Source organism: Cupressus sempervirens, chromosome 10 (assembly GCF_028749045.1).
Source record: "Cupressus sempervirens isolate cs-2001-9-10 chromosome 10, ASM2874904v1, whole genome shotgun sequence".
NCBI classification, from domain to species: Eukaryota; Viridiplantae; Streptophyta; class Pinopsida; order Cupressales; family Cupressaceae; genus Cupressus; species Cupressus sempervirens.
In genome coordinates, this window is record NC_143127.1 from 649,076,119 (window position 1) to 649,099,399 (window position 23,281).

Below are 23,281 nucleotides of genomic sequence, written 5' to 3' on the forward strand. Positions count from 1 at the left end.
GTAAGGTCTATCTTTGTGCTAATTTGCTCAATCATGTATAAATTCTTTTTGAAACCACTAGTTGAATTTGTCCTCTTGAGAAGAGTTAGAGAGTAGATCAATTTTTGTCATAGGTTAAGTCACTTCATTATCCCCTGGCTTGTGAAGAGTACTTCCCTCTAATATTCTACAAATTTTTTCTCATCTATAAGAATCAATATCAATTTTATCCACCTCTTGTTGAGTCACCCAACACAAGCCAATGAATCTGGACACTTGTTTACCTCTACATAAATGTGGCATATAAAAAATCCTCTAGGCTTCCTACAGCTTCCTCAACCCACTCCACCCCAACATCTAGTTTCTACTTAGTAACATGTTTCTTTATAAGTGCATTGGTATGTATCGTTTAACCTCCCTCAATACCCATATGATCCCATTCTTTTTATTTGCACATCTTTACACCAATTGCCAAGATCTCAATCTTTGCTTTGTTGTTGGCGCCAAGTCCCAATTTTTCCCAAATCAACCTTAGAAACTTTTAAATTTTTTTTTGGAAGTATTGATAAATTAATTTAATATAATATTTTAATTTATGATATTATTTTATAAATCTATACAATTATCAAAATTCTAATATATATATAAATAATAATACTAGTTTGTAGGGAACTTTTAGGCTTTTTAAAAAATATTATTATTTTAATATTCTTGGTGTCACCCTCACGAAATCTCTTATTTCTCTATGATATCTACAACATAACTCTTGGCAGGCTGATATCCACGGTTTTATAAAAAATGAAAGCCCAAATGTTCTATTGAAGACTGCACCCCTGTTCGAGTCCGGACGACTGCTCCTGAATGGCTCCAGGATGGACAATTCCATCTCCTACATCTTCAGTAGCTTCTCGATTCTGTCATTTTATCCCACAAATTTCTGGTCAATTTAAAATTTGTAGCAGAGTCAATTTGTATAGAGTTGAAAGAGACGTCAATCTGAAACCATTATCAGAAAACATTAACTTTGCTTCTCTCTGTGTTGTGGTGAGTAAAACACTCCGTTTTTTATGTTTCATGTGAGAGTTTACTTTCTGCTTAAATTTCTACTCATAACTTGCTTTTAGATTTATTATCCCCAGTCTCCGGTTATGAAACAAAATGTTATGTTTTGAAATTTGAATGTATTTTGGGCACACCTTTTCAGCTAGTCAATCCAAAAACAACGAATCAAAATAATATGATGTTTTGTGAGGTTCGATTCAATACAGCGAACCAAAATAGTATGATGTTTTGTGAGGTTAGATTGGAGTTCTGATCTAGGATAGCATATGGTTACGCCCTCGTTGTGTTGAGGAATCTTTCATGACTCTTTTTGGTAGAATTTGAGCAGTAAGTATAAGATTGGATGTCCATGTTGATTGATGAGTAAACACATTCATGCCCTCAATTAATTGCTTCCTTGCAAAAGAATGCCTTTTCCCTCAAGCTAGATGCATCTCAAAATTTGTGCCCCCTTATCTGATTAATGAGAAATGAGTAGGCATCAGCGAACTGCTCTCTCTCAACCGATAGGATAGCATTGGCCAACCACTCTTTGCCAGCACACCGGGGCTTCATATAATTTGAGAACTCTTTTTTAATAAGAAAATATGTTTTTTTCATTTTATTTTATATATGTTAATTAGATATCCGATCCTTTGGTTTTGAACTTGTGACCAAGCTTGCAAGTACATTGAGGCTTTCTAATCCACTTACGTTAGGGATATTTAGATCACTGGAAAATCATGGTACATGCTTTTCAGATAAGTTGATAATAACATTACAGACCAGATTGACATACTTGATTTAGTAATATGATTTTGGGAATTTGTTGTCTCTAGCTATTGACATCAATAGGCGATGTTCAGTTTAGAAATTGCACCTTAAAGTTTCTTTCCTTCAAAACTATGCATAGTTATTCCTATAAACTGTATTACTAATGTTGAATTGTAGAACTAAGTAACCAAAAAACTTTAATATTTGAGTTAGAGTGTTGCTAAGTCCAAACATGTGCAAGTTAAAATGTAATTTGAATTATAGTTTCTGTCTAGGTGTGGTCTTCATTGCAAGTTTGAGTTATATATGGAAATAATTTGTGCAGAGGGTGCCTAGATTTAATAATTTGGTTGCATATGCCGGGAAACCACTTAGAGATGGCAGCACAGAGGCAAATGCTACAGAATTGTCTTCTGAAAGGCTCAAAGTTTCAGAATATGCAAAACAATTGCAAAATGATATGGAGGAAAACAATGGTGTGAATGCATGGTATGGATGGGGCGCAGGACTTGCAGTGTTAGGGCTTATTGAAACATCCTACTTGACTTATATGAAAGTGGCAGGTAATGATATCTTTTGCCCCTTGGATGGCGGAAGTTGTGGAAATGTCCTAAACAGCAGCTATGCCTCTGTTTTTGGTAAGTTTTTGTTCACAAGAAAACTTCTAATGGGTTATTTGCAGTGATATTTGAATTTTCAAAACTATATTTTTAATTGGAAATTTCATATTCTTTTGTTAACATGGAAAATTACCAATACTAGATGTGTGAGGATCAGTTTAAGTCAAAATATCTTCAAAGTTTGAAAGAATACTGAATAAATAAAGTTGCAAAAAGAGGCAAAATTTGGAAAAAAATGTACACACGTAAATATGTATCTATTAAAGTTCAAGTCAAAATTTGCATATTATTGGAAAAAAATTGTACACACATGTAAATATGTATTTATGAAAGTTCCAAGGCAAAATTTGTATATATATATCTAAAATGCACATGCACATGCACATGTGCTATATATGCACATATACACACAAGACACATACACCTATGTATACGTCCACATGCACAGACATACATGCATGTGTATGTGTATACATATGTTGTCATCATTTTACTACACCAAATGTTTAAAGGATTTTCCCCAGTCATTTCTGATCACCATTAATATTGCTACAGAAAGGCTTGGATGCTAGGTAAATATAACATTGACTTGTGATTGTTGAGATGCACCAAGTTTATTTGAGACTTGTATGCTAGTGTGGCCCCCACTAACATGAAGCATGATGCCAATGCTAGACGTCTGTGCATTTCTATGGCAACAGCTTTGTGTGACCATTTGAACATGGTCAGCTAGATCATAAATATTTTAAATTATTTACAGTAGGTTTTATGTTCTAAAAAACAAAAACAAAAAACACTGTCTGTCTTATACATTAAAATATTCCCAATGCCTTTGTTATGGTTAATGTAGATAAATGAACTAGATAGGTTTCTAGCTTTCTACAAGGTGAATAGTGATTATCTTCCATTGTAACAGAGGTGCATCACTATTGCCATGACAAGTAGATTGGAATTTGGTTGTAGGTTCAAACATCCATTCTACTAATGACAATAAGTAACCTTAAAAAATGCGAGTCTAACTAATGCTTTTAGCATTTTTAACCATTTAATGAAAGTTAAACTTTCACGACTTTTGAATCCTGCATGAACTATACGAGTGCAATTTGGAAAATATAAGTTCCAGTGCAAACCTATATGCCGGAGTGGCTGAGACCTAGAAGCAGATATTGCAAAAATATTGCAGTGTTTTGTAAATTGGATGGAAGGATGATTTTCATTCAAACTCTGAAATTTGGAGACTCTCATTGAACACTACTTTGACTGAGATCATCTGATACATTGGCTGACTTTTTCTGCATATTATCTGATATTTTCTTTCTAAGGGCTCTAAAGTGCGAATTTTAGTCTTGTTTTGACTTTAAGCTGCTCAGATAATGGAGTTTCCTCTAGGGGCACTGTCGAAAATTAATTTCATTTTTATAAATTGCATTAATTCACTATCGGAGTAGCCTATGATTGGTGGTACCATGGGTTGGTCTCCTTATGCCACAATCAGATTACGTCCTATCAGGAACTCGTGGACTGTTTGATAGAGAGATTTGATAGGAAGGATCTTGAGGTTTATTTGAGAGATTTAGCTCAGCTGAGGTAGACTAGTGGCTTAGAGGCTTACGTCAGTGAGTTCCAGAGGCTCTCAGTGATGGTTTATGACATATTTGAATGGAGGCGAGTGGTGTTGTTCGTGGAGGGATTGGTCAAGGCACTTCGTGGTTGGGTTAAGTCATTGGACCCATCTACTCTTCAAGAGGCTATGCGGAAAGTGAGAGATCTTGAGGCATCTTCTCGAGGCAAGATTGCTTCGAAGTCTTTTGCCCCTCTGCTTGTTGATGAGGAGCACCAACTAGTTATAGAAGACAAGGGGAAATCAGCTGGGAAGATTGATGAGGCTTCACAAGGACTTGAGGAGGATAACTTCGCTTTTGGAGCAAGGGGTCTTTCTCTAAAGGTTGTACTTGTGCATTAAGGCCTAAAGGAGCAATGGACTGCGCCATGTGGATTTAATATGACGAGATTGAGGCTGAGTCATCATAGCAAGATGATGATTTTGATGGGGATGATTAGAGTGGCAGTAGGGTATATGCAACAATGAATGCATATAGCTTCATATTTGATCCACATGTGCAGGATTTATATTGGGTGCGGAGTTTGTCTATAACTAAGTTTGATGTTTGGGTTGGTTTAGAGAAGGAGGCCATACTAAGATCTCCTATGGAGTTTCCTTCTGGTGACATTTTGGTCTCCTCATCATCAAAACAAGTACTAAGTGCTATCTTAAAGATTATGTTGCTGGTCCTGATGATGTTGTTGGTATGCAGTTGGTTCAGTGATGATAGAGATATCATGTGCTTCTTCATATGGGATCCTGGTGGAGGTTGGATGTTCAGTGTGCTGTCGGATTGTTTGAGGACAAACAATCTTGGGGAGGGAGGATTGTAATGTCCCCATTTTAGTAGGTTCGTGCATTTGGATAGGTCAGCTCGTCATTGCGACCCTTGTGAGCTGACAGTGAGATTTGAGGGGTCTTAGTTGTGGACATGCTATTTTGGGCAGTTGCCATATCTGGTAGTGCAGTTGGTCATCATTTGCAATGGATGGATTTATTGATTGATGGGTTTATTTTATTAATTAATTAATGAGGCTTCATTATTTCTAAGGCACCTCATGTTATTTAGTGTTCTAAAATGAAATTGTGAAGATGAAGATTCTTAAGTGAAAAATGTGAAGAGGAGGCTAAGTGTTGATTTGGGTTATAAATATGAGCCCATTTGTGAGATAGAAGCATCTGATTGTTTATTGCTTTTTGGTTATTCTCTTATAAGGGTTTTACTGAGTTGTGAATCACGATCCTTTGCTAAGGTAGAATGGATTCAATCTGAATTTCCGGGGGTTTGAAATCTGAATTGTGCATTGAATCTACTGTTGAAGTATAGTAGATTAAAGCTGAGTTTTATCAATCTTGAGATTGAGTGTTCTTCCTTCTGTATTCTCTGTTGGTGGGAGACGTTGTGTGGTTAAGAGGTAATTACATTTTGCATATGCAAATTGTAGAGATCGTTTTGGAATATAGGTGCCTAGAAATTTGGGAATTTCAGCATGGACTTTGGGCGATTTTCTATTGGCATTTCCCTTGCCTTTATTTTGCATTTGGATGTCATAGTTGCTGAGGGTTTGGACGCCCAGTTATTCATACTGTTGGGCCTGATTTTCCTATGGCATTCTGACTACATTGTATCCTGCAAATGGCGTGATTTTCCTGTGGTTATGATGAGGGTTTGATTGCCCATATCGGGCTGTGTTTGGCAACGCCGTGCTTGGCGTTTGGACCTGCTAATTGTGCTGCAATCTGGTGCCTTTTTCCTGCATATCGTTGCCCATATTTTTGGAGAAATTTGCTGTTGCATGTGGCCATCTTTATCAGGTGTTTCTGTTCACTGTTTTCCAGTGTGATAGGGAAGTGAGGAATCCAACTTTGCTGCAGATCATACATGAGCTGAGAGGTTATCAGGTTCATCTCTATTTGTAAAAATCGAATTTATATTGTTGCAATACAGTTGTTAATAAATAAAATTCAGAGATTGGTGTGAATTGCTATTGCACATTTCATAATTTCATATCAGAATTTTTATTTATAGAAAACACAATCCAAAAAAAAACATCTAGCATTTTCATCAGCATAGTCGGTTGAGCCAACTTAGGCTCATTACAAAATACCTTTCAAGGTCTCTTTCATCAAATCTACTAGTAAGCTTTTGGGAAATTTCCCCACAGGAGTATATATGTTGGTGGCCTAGGGAATCAAGCCCATGATGCCACCATTTATGTGCTGCGCCATCCAATTGGAGCACTGCAAACTGGAGCGTGTCTTCTTCTGTCATGGGGCTCAAGGTGAAGAAGGTATTCAGTTTCTGCAACCATGGATCAGTTGCGGTTTTTCTCGATCCATTTAAATTTGGAAGTGTTACTTTGTTTACTTTGTGTTTGAGCTCTTTGTTTATGTGCCTCCTAGGTGCCTCTTGTCATTTGTCTTGACGAAATTCTCTAAATGATACAACCTCTCTAATGTGGGGCTCAAGATGTGCATAAGCTCTTGTAATGACTTCGGCGCTATTCATCGATTGTTCTATCCCTTCTCTTGGTATCTCTTCCCTAGGCAAGAATGGAGGTTGGGGAATCCTAGAAGATGATGACACATTATTATTTTCTGAATGATTCAAACTAGCGTCCCTATTGATGTTTCTCGGATTTGCTGCAAATGTAATGGCATTGCCTGTAATAAGGTATATGTTTTCCATATGCAACATCCTCTCATTTATATTGAGCATGGGTGAATGAATAGACATGTCTATTCAATAAATGGATAATTAATAATACAAACTTAATTATGTTATATATATATATATATATATATATCTCAAATAATAAGCTTATATCTCACATAATATTATATCTCATATATAATTATATGAATAACCATAGAGTTATCTCACAAAAGCTACCAAACATTAACACTCCCTCTTAGCAAGGGAGGATAAACACAAAACAAATATTACACCATTGGTAATATAAGGATATCTCAGAAGTTTTCCACAATTTAATATTGCATATGATATCAAGAGTATTGATCTCCAGAATATCAACATATAATATTCATCAATTGCTCAAACTTAGGGTAAGATATCACATTTGATATCAAGAGTCTTGATCTCCCAGAATATTGACATCCGATATTCATCAAGTACTCAAAAAAACAAGGTTTGATATCACATTTGATATCAAGAGTATTGGCCTCCCAGAATATCAATGATATTCACCAATTACTCAAAAACATTTAGATATCACATTTGATATCAAGAGTATTGGCCTCCCAGAATATCAATAATATTTACCAAGTACTCTAAGAGTAATGGCTATCAAGAGTATTGGCCTCCCAGAATATCAATGATATTCACCAATTACTCAAAAACATTTAGATATCACATTTGATATCAAGAGTATTGGCCTCCCAGAATATCAATAATATTTACCAAGTACTCTAAGAGTAATGGCCTCCCAGAATGTTGAGATACAAGACATTCACCATTTACTCAATTTATTAGATCTCATGATACAAGTTGATTGTAAGATCGTCACCTTACAACAACTTCTCCCAAATACAAGTGATGATCATTTGGAAGTCGTCACTTCCTCATGATGTACATAGGGGTAGGCCCATTAAAATCACATAGTCACAATTTATGAATCATAGTCCTCATGATTGTCACAATTTATAGATCACTAGGGAATCCATATCAATATGGTGTACTCCCTCTCAATTAATAAAATCGGGTTCACTGAAGGTTAACCAAATAGCATCCTCAGTCTTTTCCCGCTGAATCTTAATCTCTCTCTTTTTCCTGCAAGAACATTCTCGGAAAAAAAAGATCAAGGCAAATATCTCATATAGAAATAAAAATCACATATTATAATTATTCTCAATAATAATATCAGCATTTTTGTAATTAATTCATGATGAATTAATTATATTCCAATAATCAATGTAGTTAATTGATTACAGATAACATTAATATCAATTAATATATATATATATATATATATATATATATATTGCCACATACAAATAGATCTCATAATAATTTTCTATTTAAAAAATCATATTTATTCATATCATATAATGAAATGTGAGTAAGGAAGGATTTAAACATTTAACATAATGTGTACCTTGTCATTATATTTTCATGTATCATGGTCGCATAAGAATCTAATAATAGAGCGATTATACTTACCTCCAGGTAACTCTTTTCTTATTTATTTCCAAGGTCAAGGGTGTTGAAACTAGAGCCCAAAAAACTATGAAATAATCAGCAATAATAAAGAGATAAAACTGAAATAAAGAACACTAGAAATATCCTGGGAAAACCCTTCGAGAATAAACGGAAAAACCTAGCCACACAACACAAAATATCTTTATTGATAATGAAATGTTCAAAAAAATGTACAATGCTTATTGCATGATGCAAATATATAACAGTAGAAGAGACTCTTCATATTCTAACTGAAGGTCTCTTGAGTTTCTCATAACTCCTATAATTAAATATGACTCCTCGAATATTCATGCCTCAATGCATGTGAATGACACATGTCATTTACATTTATAATGTTACAAATTAAACTTTAAGTGTCCTTTTCAGCTGAAGATGACAATAACGGTAATAACGTTCATATTTCCAGAGATAAAGATCTCTATTGCAGCCACTATCTTCAACACTCCCTCTTAGCCAGAGAGAGATCTTTAGCACACAAAACTGCAACCAAAATGTTAATGATAAAATCTTACAATATATTCTATAAGATTCATGAAAACCTGTAACAATCACATTCATGGAATCAGTCACATTCATGGAATGACTCAACATGAAAACCTATAACAACCAATCATATTCATGAAATAACTCAACATGAAAAATTTGCAAGACTCATAGCTAAGCCTTTGTTCACGGACTCTCAACGTGAACAGAATCTCTCAACATGACATCAACTCCCATCACGGAATCTCTCAATGTGATGACATCATGGACTCTCTCAACATGATTTTCACTATTGCATAGTGAAAGAGTTATCATTGCTGATCTTACAATTTCATTGTTGATTTCACATGAATGAAAATAGATATAAGAAAACAAGACTTAGTTCCATTTAAGTCTCAAATTTTACAAATCTTATAAACATCACAAGTATGTATGACAATGGAAGGGATTTCATAAGCACTCCCTCTTAATTATGAAACCTCCCTCTGAAATTAGCATCTCCAAAGCAACCTGTTGCCTTTCTTGTTGTAGCTGTAACGATGAGAGATCAAAGATCAATCAGTCAAAGATACTAACCAATAGTGTATTCTACTAATATTCAAGAATATGAAAACTTATCTCATGTTTGTCGTAAAATTTTCCTTGATGTGAAAGAGGAGTGTAATCAAGAATCTGTGGGTCCCATTTCAAGTACAAGAGCCAAGATTTTTCACCATTGGATTGCAAGCCAATTTCATGTATGGGTATTGTGCCTCTCATCTTGAATCTATTCAAGAGCCACTGAACAAGATTCCAAATATCATGATGCCCTTCCGAACATCCTTAAAAATCCTTGAAGTTGAGTGTGAGAGAATACTAAAAAAAAACTTTATTCAACTACAACTCCACATGTCTTCACAATCAATGGCAGTGAGAATTTTTGTAAGGCTTTATAAAATAATGTCACAATATAAACTTTTATTGAAAGATGGCATAAATCAACCGCCTCCAGTTTTCGAACCAGAATAGTCACATAAAAATTTACCCCTAGCATGAATGAGACAAAAGATATCAGGACATCGTGATGATACCAAAGAATGTGGAATGACTAGATTTGTCTCACTGTCGTTTGCTATGACAGGTATCAAGAACGATGCTCACTAATACAAAAACTCCAAATTTTCAAATTGATTAAATGACATACTGCAAAATAAACTTAGAGGCGTTACAATATGATAATAAAACTCCCAAAAAAATAGTAAAGTACCATTAGCGGCAGCTCCTCCTCCGTGTTGTGAAGGCAAAGTCATATGAAAACCAAGAAATGCAATCTTGTCAAGAAGTCTTTCGATCTGTACAAAATTGAAAATAATCATCTATAGTATGCCGTAGATGGTTGAGGATAGCTCATCGGGTAGCTGAAGAAATGACGCTCGAATTCCTTTGACGGCAGTAAAGAGAGAAATTGCCACAAAATACCTACGACTAAGAAAATGTATATTACATAGCTCAAAGTCACTGAGGAGGGGGCGGGTTCATAAAAAGGAATTTATGTCAGCATAGAAAGTGCGCGAGAGAACACAAAGTATCATTGTGAGAGACTGAAAATCCGACAACCCCAAGCACGACATCACCCCTCCTCTGATATGAAATTATATGAACCGGCTATAAAGGAGTCACAAAAGAAATATATACAAATTGTATCCAAACGTCAGTTATAACTTTCAAACGTCAGTCAAAGTGGTAAGACAAAGAAATAACAATGCCTAGTCATGACAACTAGAACTTTGAAAGACGCCAAGAATAAATAAAATGGCAGACAATATCAAGTGTTAAAGATAAAGAAATTGAAATTTTTACAACAAAACTTAAAAAACAACTATCGGCCTAAAACGAGTCAAACTTACTACCGTTACACCCACAGCAACAAAATGACAAGCTGGAGATGAATAGCCTTCGTGGCTCAGCTATCCTACAATTCCTACACAAAACCCAACAAATAACTTCCCCTTCCTGCAATTACTCTCAGTGGAAAATACTTTCTCCAAAGGCCCCAATCGGTTCCAAAAAAAAATATAGATAAAATCAATAAAGAAGAAATAATGATATCTTCTAACCTCTAAAGGTTAACAAACATATATATGTATGACAGACAATAGTCACATATTTATTGTCTCACATAAAATGAAACCGAATAGGATAAAATAAGAAAGCACTTGAAGGAACAGAACAAATTATAAAAAATAAAGATGCAGAGATGCCCCAAATATACATATTATCACATGCATAATAAATATCAAACCTCTGACCTAATCACCCAAATGAGATAAGATAAAACCAGTACATCACTCCACAAGATTACAGGAAGGATGCACTGACACAAATGTAAACTTCATCATGAGCTTGTTGATGCTTACAAAATAAGACATGCAGTTTGCATGATCCCATTAAATAAATGTCGAAAGTTTCTTGAAGAAAACTAAGAATAATCAATGATAACAAATAGATGCCAAAACAAACATCATTTGAAAGATAAATAATGTCGCAAAAGCAGGCAAAAGAACTCAACATTTCTTCTTATTGCTGATATCAACCTGGCCTGATACCATGTTGAAACTAGACCCCAAAAAACTATGAAATAATCAGCAATAATAAAGAGATAAAACTCAAACAAAGAACACCAGAAATATCATGGGAAAACCCTTCGAGAATGAACAGAAAAACCTAGCCACACAACACAAAATATCTTAATTGATAATGAAATGTTCAAAAAAATGTACAATGCTTATCGCATGATGTGAATATATAACAATAGAAGAGACTCTTCATATTCTAACTGAAGGTCTCTTGAGTTTCTCATAACTCCTATAATTAAATATGACTCTTTGAATATTCATGCCTCAATGCATGTGAATGACACATGTCATTTACATTTATAATGTTACAAATTAAACTTTAAGTGTCCTTTTCAGCTGAAGATGATAATAACAGTAATAACATTCATATTTCCAGAGATAAAGATCTCTATCGTAGCTACTATCTTCAACAAAGGGTTGATGACATGCATAATCTCTGTGATTTCCAATGAGAGGTATCTACGATGGGCACACCTTGAAAACATACATTTTGATACCATGTTAAATTCAGAGGTGGCTGCAATATATCACATAGCGAAGACACTAAGTGATGTGGAGCACGAGGATGAGTGTGGGGACGGAATGCATAGCAGCGATTAAGTAAATGCAGGTACCAATCGCTTTATACAAACAACCAAGATGAAGGCATTTCAAGCATGAGCAAAGACAAGTATGTTATCATGGAATACTTAAATCAAATGATGAATACCAATGTGCTTCACCCATTTTGGGTTTATGAATCAAGAATATTTGACACCTTCACATATTCTGATGCCCAAAGAATTTGGTATAGTATTACAATGTTTTCAATACGTGGGTGACTCCATTATGGGCTAAGCTCAAAGATTTCTCTAGTTCAACCTTTAATTTCTTTCCTTCCCAAACAACCTCTCTATGTAATGTATGCTCACACAATATCTACGTAGACTAAGCAATGCATATTGTTTCGATGGCAATGTTCATCCATGTTTGGGAATTGTAGAGACATATTATATATTTCACGATAATAAACAATGATGTTTCAAAAAAAAAATTGATTCATTGACATATGCCAGAGGTAGCTACTATCCTAATTTATCTTTTTGTAGAGGTATGGAACTTCTCACGCATAGACAAAATGTAATCAAAATTTTCACTTAGTAATATATTTGGGGAAAGCTATAGTTTCCTGTTGTTTTAACAATTTCACCATCGCATGTGAACTTTAGGATCTAACACTGCTCTGATACCATGTTGATGTTTCTCGGATCTGCTGCAAATGTAATGGCATTGCTTGTAATAAGGTACATGTTTTCCATATGCAACATCCTCTCATTTATATTGAGCATGGGTGAATAAGCATGTCTATTCAATAAATGGATAATTAATAATACAAACTTAATTATGTTATAATATATATATATATCTCAAATAATAAGCTTATATCTCACATAATATTATATCTCATATATAATTATATGAATAACCATAGAGTTATCCGACAGAAGCTACCAAACATTTACAGTCCCTTCCGTGGGAGGGCAGCCTTTCAGATTATTGATTGAGTTCCCCATGTTTTATTAGGCTTTGAGGAGGGCTTGGTTTGTTTGTTCCATAGGACCTCATGTTAGTGGCTATTTTGTTCATCGTGACCTTCTTTGTTCTTCTTTGATAGGTTTACATAAGCTTTAATTTATAGGATGGCAGGCGTATGCTCTGATACCACTATAATGTCCCCACTTAAGGGATAACTTAAAATTTGGACCAATTTCTGAAATCTATCCTCCAATTTGTAGAAGACTTGTCTATATTATTAACTTGCACATAAATTATTCCCATGCCAGATATTGTATTGAATATGATAATTGTATACAGTATTAATATCCTTAATGCAATGGATTTAGACCATAGAAGAGTCCATTAAGGAAAAAGTTTGATGCTATGGAAGGCAGATCAGCAATGGTTTATTTGTCAATTATAATTTTATTAAATATCTCGTATTCCAATTTGACTGGCCAAGCTGATAATAATGTAAGTGCCTTTAAAAAGAAGCTCCTATAACCAACCAGTATTGATCAGATATAAGAAAATACTTCAAATAATCGATAAAAAGTAGCTAGAGGTATTGATCTGGAATTATAGAGAGTCCCTCTATGTTGTATTGACTTGAATATGAGTTCTTATCGGTTCTAGAATATCTCTAGTTTGTGTTGATCTGAGAATGTAAGAGAAGAGTTATTTTAATCTAAATATGACCCAAAGGAGAATAATGATTCCTTATTGCTGACTGGGAATGTCTTATGTGTTTGTCTTAGTTGTTGACCTTTGATGCTTCATATCTCTTCTTTCCCTTTAGTTCCCCCTTCCCTGTCTGAATGAATTCCTTATAAATATCCCCTTTCATCAAAGGGTTGCAACTCTAGATGACAAAGTATGTCCATTTAGGAGATTGCTTCTTGTTCTTAGTGCTAATCACACTTCTCCCTCATTAATAATCTCTTAACAATATGCCAGTCATTTAGTGACAAACATAGAAAATGATGAGTTCGTATCTGGTTCTTTTAAGAAATATTTCTAATATGATGGATGTGTTGGTGTTTTTGAATCATGACAATTGTTGGTTATTTTTGATGATCGCTCAACACAAGGCTTGGAATACATTAATTATCTGCGAGATAGGGTCGAAAACATCAGTCACAAAATCTCAAAGATTAACCGACATTGTAGACATTGACATTAAACTTGTTTTCACTGTCTATCCTTATTAGATCACTTTTTTGCAGTATATCAATAGTAAGCCACTACTGGGCTGAATATATGGATTCTTCTTCTGTTGATAAACAATTAATCTTAACTTTATTACTGCCCCTTTCTTACACTTGATTGATCCATCCATTAATTAGTTTATCTATTAATATTTTGGTTGTATGGGGTTGCTGAGATAGTTGACACCCAAGCCTCCTTTCAGCTGATGATGGAGATAATAGTACCATTATTATTTATTGTTTATTTAATATTATTTTGTTAATAGAATTATATTCTTATTTTATTGTGATTACTTTATTATCATTACTATTGTGAAATGATATCATATTATTTATTCACTAATATATATTTTTTTGATCGGTCATTCACTACTATATTTTTACTCATATAATATATTATGATATTAATTATTGATTATGATATCAATCTATTAATATTATATTATATTATTATATTAATGATATATTATATTGATAACATGTCATATTAGTAATGATATACCTGTTTATTATATTATAAGATACTATATGTCATTATTTCTATGTGGTTAAAAATGATTAAATATTATAACATGAAAATATTAATATACTTTTAAAAGAGTAATATATTTATTTGTCACTATTATTAATTATTGAAACTATATTGTTTATTGTTTATTTATTATTAAATCCTATTTAAAAATGGGGACATTGTAGATAGGGTCACCTTCTAGGGATGCCAGCCCATGGTATATGACCAAGGAGTCTTGTGGGGCCAAAGGGGTACAAAGGGTACTGGCTTTTGGCTTAGAAAGGATGGACTTTCAAGGCACCATATTGTGAATGCAGAAATGAGGGACTACGGATAGGAGAACAATGACGGGGTCACCTTCCAAGCATGCAACCTCATGGTATGTGATTGGGTAATCTGATTGGGCCAAAGGGGACTGCCTTTGGGCTCAAGAAGGATGGGCTTTTTAGGCATCCTATTGTGAATATTCATGACCTTTGTCATAAAAAACTAATGCATAATGATATCCAATGATTGGAAGCAAGATAGGAGTGGAATTTGGAGGAAAATGGTGATATCTACTTCACATGTATGGCATGGGCCACATACATCAGGAGGAATGGTATATCCACTTTTGGGCTTGGATATGGGGTCTCACGTAATCAGGTAATCCTACCTTATCACTTTTATGGTCGAGTCATCTTAAAATTAAACCTAGCAATATATTGATTGATTGTACATTCCTCATATATGTTAATTTCTAGTTAAAGAATTCTAACTATGAATTATGATTATAAATAATCCCTAACTGTGTTGTAGGGCCTCAATCAAAGTGAAAGGTGTCTCTAAACTCCACTTGTTTTGATGAAAAATTGTAATCTACGGAAAATTTGGATACTCATAATTTGGGGACATCACACTTTTGAACCAAATGTTGGCACTAAGCCAAACCCAGAGCAAGCATGTAACAAATGAATTTTCTAGTCTAAAAAGATAGAGCTAAAATCTGAAATGAAGTAGATATGAAAGCAATAATTGAAACCAAAAGTACTGAAGTGAAAATCTTTAATTCCATTTTATGTGAAATTATCTGAAATAACAACCAACTAAAATAACTAATTTCTATAGTAATTACAAAAGAACTTAAATCATTACCATCAATTCTATGATATTTAATAATTACAAGAGAAAATAATGCATAGTAAAGAATTGAAGAGAACCATACACAATCTAACTGAAGGGTCCCATAATTGTTGTGCAAGCCTCGGCTTTCGGATAAGAGGAGAAGCATTAGCTTAGGCTTTACCTCCCAACCACGGACCTTATCAACCCCCACACAATCTTTTAACAAGAAAGGCCCTCCCTACCCCGGGGCTAGGCTTGGGGCACTATTAGTCCAACCATTCGAGTTGTACCGGTGTTTAGAATGTCTGCTCAGTAATAGACGGACATCTAACTGAAGGGTCCCATAATTGTTGTGCAAGCCTCGGCTTTCGGATAAGAGGAGAAGCATTAGCTTAGGCTTTACCTCCCAACCACGGACCTTATCAACCCCCACACAATCTTTTAACAAGAAAGGCCCTCCCTACCCCGGGGCTAGGCTTGGGGCACTATTAGTCCAACCATTCGAGTTGTACCGGTGTTTAGAATGTCTGCTCAGTAATAGACGGACATATTTGATTAATTGGCGCCATCGACATCATGTGATTTATAGAAGGCAAGCATGCCTTTAACGACCTTGGCCAAAGTTTTAGATGGGTTTATAATACCCGATCACCACCGCTCAACTTGACAACAGGGTAAGTAAATTGGACATGCATGAGCTTATTGGAAAGTTCTTTAAGTTTGAGTGATTAAGTTATCATGACAAATCTGATTTATGTTCCTTGTTTTTGGAGAACTTCCTTTACCTCTTCACCCTCTTTCTTGGCCATCCAACTAGGGTGAGTCCTTGGTGTTTGTTCATTAATGAAATCCTTCATTAACAGTTCATTTGCTGAAACTCAGCTGATATAAAGATGATAATTTATTTTTGGCATTAAGCCGTCTTTGAGACTCAAGGACTTCTCTCTTGTAAAATCAGAAGATTATATTATCAAAAATAAAGGACAAGCTGATCAAGAATAAGAATACACACATTGCATATCCATTTTGTTTTTGATTCAAACAGGTTAGTATACATGTTAAGCTTGATTGAATGAATTGATCATTATTCATCTTTTTGTATCACAGACATGCCTTGAGGAATAACATTGGCATACTTAAAACCAACTTGCGCCTAGATTTCAGATACATATACATCAAATAAGAAAATAGAAGTATCCACATAACCCGATCAATGATGGAATGAATTCGGGTAGTCCCAACTAGCTGGCTCTCAATGATTTGAATAGCCAAGGAGGATGCTTGATAGAGAGTCCCCATCTAAAACAAGAAGCTCAGTTTCACATTCAATATTGGGAGCCGAAAGGAAAGAGTAAGAATACGAAGAGAAGAGAGGGAGCCATATGAATGTTAACTTGAAAAGAAAGGAATGCAGTCGAATGTATGTCTAGGCAAGAGAGAAAGTTTAAACTGAAGCCGCAACTCAAGATGATAGTTATAAACAAGATCATCGACTTCTTGGTTCACTGATTCAAAAAGAAAGAAATAGCGCCAAGTGTACTCATCGTCTCTCATAGAGACTTATAATTTAAAAACAAAATTCAAAGGACTCCTTATGAAAAAGAATTATATATATATATATATGTATGTATGTATGTATTATTTTCAAATGATATCATCATACTATTATTATGTCCAAGGTCATACCTATCAAGATACGCATATTTATAAATGTGCATAATTCGGAGAATTTATTTTAACTTCATATCCTCCTGACACACACACACACACACACACACACACACACACACACATTGTAAAGTTTCTGCAAATTCTGATGGAAATATTCAGTAAAATCTGCAACAATCTTTGATCTAATATATTTCCCTTAATGAAGATTGCCTTGTTCAATTTTTGATTGTATATGAGATCTTCCTTTGCTGATAACAGTTCTGAAAATAATATTTTATATTCTTCAATAAATCGCTGAAGAATGACTGATAAAGAGGCATACTTGAAAAATGTTTTTGTGTGCTCTTTATCCACAAACATTCCTCTATAAATATGGCGAGCAAGGAACATGACCCTAGAAGGGACACGTCCTTTCCTAGGTCGGCCAGGACTGTCTCTTATAAACCAGCACCTATTTAGGATTTAGACAAGGTAACACTTAACTAATCTTGTTTAGTGTTTAGACAAACAAGAAATAACCAAAGATAGACGCCGGTTACCTAGAAGACAATGTATCATATTTATAGGCCTTTTCAAGGGCATCATATCATATCTATAATCAGATCCGTACGATCTGTCTTATCAGAACAGTAAGATTATGAAATTACAAAATTTAGCACTCCCTCTTAACTTGATAATCATACTGAGAGATAACATATCTAGCATCATCAAATAATATGAATAAGCATAGAATGATACTCTATATCTATCTGAATCCTCAAGCATGAGGTACTATAGAACATATGATACTTATGTCATATCACTATACCTGTGATGTGACTTATCACTTACACTAGTGATAATGATATTGCATGCAAGCAATATACATGATAAAATCCGAAGAATAATTAAATTCTTCATTTATCAAGTTGTGATTCATAGGTACTAGCTCTTCTATATCACAACAAGATTCTGAGCTAAGATCTACCAGAACATAGGATAAACCCCGAAGAATAAAATTCTTTCTTTATCCAAATTGTGACTTATAGACATAGCAATATCTACATCACAATATGATCTTGAACTCATCTAGATCTTATAGTAGAACTCTACTGTTTAGCACATTATCTAAGAGATCGTCATCTCTCATAATGTCTTTTATACAAGTGTTCATTATCTCAGAGATCGTCACCTCTTAAATAATGAATACAAATAGTGGAGCCCATAACAGTCAATAGCCTGACAAAATAAAGTTATTTTATTAATAATTTAAAGAGTACAAATGGATTACAACTCAACCATACCAAGTCTCCTCCTGAAGTTATCTATCTTCACTCTAAATAGAGGTTTGGTGAGTATGTCTGCTGTCTGATTTGTAGTGCAAATGTATTCTAATTTTATAGAATTCCTGTCTACCATATCTCTTACATAATGGTAAGGAATTTCAATATGCTCGGACCTATCATGAAAAACTGGATTCATTGAAAGCTTGATGGAACTCTGATTATCACAATGAATAATCGTAGGATTCATGGCTTGCCCAAATAATCCCACAAGTAACTTCCTTAGCCAGACTGCTTCTCGAGAGGTCATCGCTGCTGCAATGTATTCGGCTTCTATGGAGCTCTGAGCTACTGAAGATTGCTTTCTACATATCCAAGATATCATCGCTGATCCTAAACTGAAACAACATCCTGAAGTACTTTTCCTGTCTTTGACACGTCCACCCCAATCTAAATCAGTGAATCCATGCAAATCTAGATCATCTTTCTCATATTTTAGTCCAAAATTAAGAGTGCCTTGTAAGTATCTTATAATGTGCTTAATTGCAATTAGATGAATCTCCTTTGGCTCACACATAAATTGGCTTAAGGCATTAACAACAGAAAATATCCGATCTTGTATTTACTAAGTACATAAGGGACCCAATCATCTGTCTGTAGAGATTAGAATCTATGGAAGGTGATTGTGCTGCTGCTTCCTTAAGTTTATGTAGATTAGTCTCCATTGGAGAAGACATAGGCTTGCAATTCCACATTCCAAATCTCTTCAAAATGTTTGATGTATACTTCCCTTGATTAAGTATGATACTGTCAGAATTCTGCCGTACTTCCAGTCCTAGGAAGTAATGAAGGAATCCCAAATCTTTTATCCCGAATTCTCTAGTTAGATCTTTTTTGCACTAATCTATGAGATGATCATCACCTGTTATTAGTAAGTCATCAACATACAATATCAGAATCACCATATCATCTTTATTTCTTTTATAATATAAATTTGGATCAGCTTCATTCTTGGAGAATCCCAAGTCGGTGAGATATTTATCAATTCTTTCATACCAGGCCTTGGGAGCCTGTTTAAGCCTATATAGAGCTTTCTTGAGCCTGCAAACAAAAGCGTTATGATCATGAGTTTCAAATCCTTTAGGTTGCTCCGGATATACTTCTTCTGTAATCTTTCCATTTTGGAATTCTGTTTTTACATCCATCTGATGTACTTTCCATCCCTTTGATGCTGCAATTGCTAGGACTGCTCTTACGGAGGTATATTTGGCAACAGGAGCAAAGGTTTCTTCATAATCAATCCCTTTCTTCTAAGAAAATCCTCTGGCTACATTTAGCTTTATACTTTTCAATGCTACTGTTAGCTGCATGCTTTATTTTAAATATCCACTTGGAAGATGCAACAGATTTTCCTTTAGGTCTTGGAACAATTTCCCAAACATCATTTTTTATAATAGATTGGTATTCTTCTGTCATAGCTTCTTTCCAAGCTATATGTTTAATAGCATTAGAAGGATTGGTTGTTTCTGTTCTGGATAAATCACTCATGTTTGCTATATAACTAGAGAACCTTTTAGGTCTTTTGCTTTCTCTGACCGTTTCGGAAGGTGCAACAAAGTCTTGAGCTGCCTTGACTGTTTTAATGGCCCAAAGTGGTCTTTTCTTTGAATTTTGATTTCCTTCAAGATTCATATTTTGAATTTCATCTTCAATTTCTTCTAAGTTCTCCCTCTGGGACCCAGATTCACTATTTCTTTAGAACTAGATAAAGGAGAAGGTGCTTTAGAACTCAAGGCTCTTTTGAATGCAAGCTCTTCTTCAAAATCACATCCCTACTAAGTTCAATACTTTTCTGTCTAGGCATGAAAATCCTATATGCCTTAGATTTTTCACTATACCCTACAAAAATCCCTTTCCTTCCAGAGGGTTTTAACTTGGTTCTCTTTTCTTTTGGAACATGGATATATACAGGACACCAAAAAATCCTAAGATGACTTATATTGGGTTTGACCTTAGTAAATACTTCTTTAGGAGTTTTATCTCTAAGGTAGGAGTGAGGGCTTCCATTTTGAATATATACAGCAGTACAAGAGGCTTCTGCCCAAAGATAATATTCTAGATTTTGATAAAAAATCATAGCTCTAGCAGCTTCTATAATTTTCCTATTCTTTCTTTCTTTTTGCTACCCCGTTTTGTTCTAGAGTATAAGGAACAATGTACTCCCTCTTAATCCTTGATTCTTTACAAAAATTTTTAAACAAGTCTGAGGTATATTCCCCTTCGTTATCAGTTCTAAGGTTTTTAGTTTTATGCCCAAAAAGATTTTCAGTTAATGTTTTGAATTCTTTAAACCTCTTTAGGATTTCTTCCGATTATTTGCATTTTAATAAGTAAATCCATGTTTTTCTAGAGAAGTCATCTATGAACAAAATGTAATACTAGAATCCTCCAAGAGAAGGAACAGACATAGGTCCACATAAATCTGAATGAATTAATTCTAATACATTATTTGTTTTCCTAGTGCTATCATGAAATGAATTTTTGGTGTTCTTACCCAGAGCACACCCTTTGCATATACTTTAGTGGTTTTTATTTAGTTTAGGTAACCCATTAACCATCTTCTCCATTGTTGATAAGGTTTTGAAATTTAAATGCCCTAATCTTCTATGCCATATTTCATTTATGTTTGCAGCTTCATCAATTAAGGCTTGAATAGGTCGACTAGATTTCAATTCATACAAATATCCTTTTCTTTGACCAATCAACTTTGCTTTCTTGATTGAGGAGTTCTTTGCCCAAGTTATTACTTTGCCGTTCACGAATGCAACATTATGCCCATCATCTTCTAGTGCTGTAATTGAGATTAAATTTCTTTTAATTCCTGGTGCGTAGAGCACACCTTTGAGAAGAAGAGAATTCTCAGATTTTAGCTTCAATGTGCAATTCCAATTCCTTCGATAGAATGTGCAGAATTATTAACCTTTTTTGAAAAGGAGTCTAGTCCTTTGTATCCCGTTATGTGTCTAGAAGATCCACTATCAATTACCCATGCTTTATTTGAAATTTCATTTGATAGTGATGAGTACAATACACAATTCTCAGGATCATAGGTATCTTCTTCTCTAGTAACATTTGTACAGTTTGCTTGTAGTTTAGAACATAGTTCAAAATATCGCCAAAAAAAGGTAGATATCGCGATATCTCACGAAACCCTCCTACATCCGAATAAAATGCAATAAATTTCGGCGCCAAAATAATGCAAAAAATGCGGTGATAAAAATGGAAAAAAAACGCGTTGAAATGAAAAAGTTGCCCTAAAAATTGTTGAAAAGTCATCCATCGTTTAGGGTTTTTTTAACTTGATTAAAACTGTCTTCTTTCTACCTGCCGCCGACAACTTCCTTATTACGAGTCAGATTCTGCCATTTCAATGCGTTAAAACAACACTCTTCCATTCCGTAATCTTCAGATTCACAAATTATTTGTGATTTTAGTTGGGGGCTAGAAAATTTGAACGGTTTGTGATTTCAGTCGGGGGTCAAATTATAAAATTATTTGTGATTCACAAAGTATTCTTCCATTCGAGGGCCAGAAAATATATTAGTAGATTTATAATAGATTTTAGAATATTTTAAGAAATTTTATATTTTCAAATGTTTGATAAAAGTGCTGATTTATTGCCATTTTTTTGCCGATTCTGAATTTTTCAAAATTTTTGGGCTAGCCGAGATATTGCTGATACCGAGTTTTTAAACTATGGTTTAGAATTCTCAGGACAATTTGATTTGTAGTGTCCAAATTTTTCACATTTGAAACACTTTATTTTTGATAAATCTTTCTTGGGTTTTCCATTCTTTTGATTTCCCTTTTTCTTCTTGAAATGCTTCTTCTTGCCCTTATAGGAGTTAGTATTAAGAACATGAAGTTCTTCATCTTCTATTTTCAGTTTCCCTCATTTCTTTAATTTTCTGGATTCTTCTTAAAGACAATCATTCTTAACTCTGTTGAAGTTAGGAAGATTATCTCTGGCACTTATTCCTTGTGCAAAAGTCTCCCATGAATTTGGTAATCCATTTATAGCTGTTAGTGTTAATTGTGTATCACTAATAATGGTTCCTATACTTGATAGTTCATCTCTAATGTTGGCAACCCTTAGGAAGTAAGAATTCATTGATTCTCCTTTCTTTATCTGAATGTGATTTAGTTGCCTTTTCAGTGCTAAAACCCTAGTTGCATTGTTGACCTCATATGCATTTCGTAATGCATTCATCATATCAAATGCAGTTTGATGTTTTATAAGTATGGGTATGATATCATTTTTTAATATGATTTGAATTGCTTTCCTATTTCCTTTGCTCCAGATGGATTTATGAGGTTCAACTGGCGGTTGCTTAGATGCTTTATCAACGAATTGTCTTACATTGTTCTCTTCAAGAACCATCATGATTCTGAGTTTCAAGGCATCAAAGTGTTCTTTTCCATCAAACCTGTCCTCGAGTTTGATTGTGTATGCCATTGAAGATAGCAGATAGTTGCTAGATATATATGAAGTCTGATAACTGAATTTTGCAGAGCTTAGGTTCGAGTACCAGAGCTCTGATACCATGTAAAGTTTCTTCAAATTCTGATGGAAATATTCAGTAAAATCTGCAACA

General features: G+C 34.4%; 1 protein-coding gene across 1 annotated transcript in view; it reads left to right on the forward strand.

Moving 5' to 3' along the window:
* The first annotated feature begins 758 nt into the window (after positions 1 to 758).
* Positions 759 to 23,281, forward strand: part of LTO1 (NAD(P)H dehydrogenase (quinone)s) — a 155,433-nt gene continuing 132,910 nt past the window's right edge. The window contains exons 1-2 of the mRNA XM_089802969.1: positions 759 to 1,023; positions 2,120 to 2,432. Coding sequence (XP_089659095.1) covers positions 841 to 1,023; positions 2,120 to 2,432 — 496 coding nt within the window. The 5' untranslated portion in view covers positions 759 to 840. The remainder of the gene's footprint in view (positions 1,024 to 2,119; positions 2,433 to 23,281) is intronic.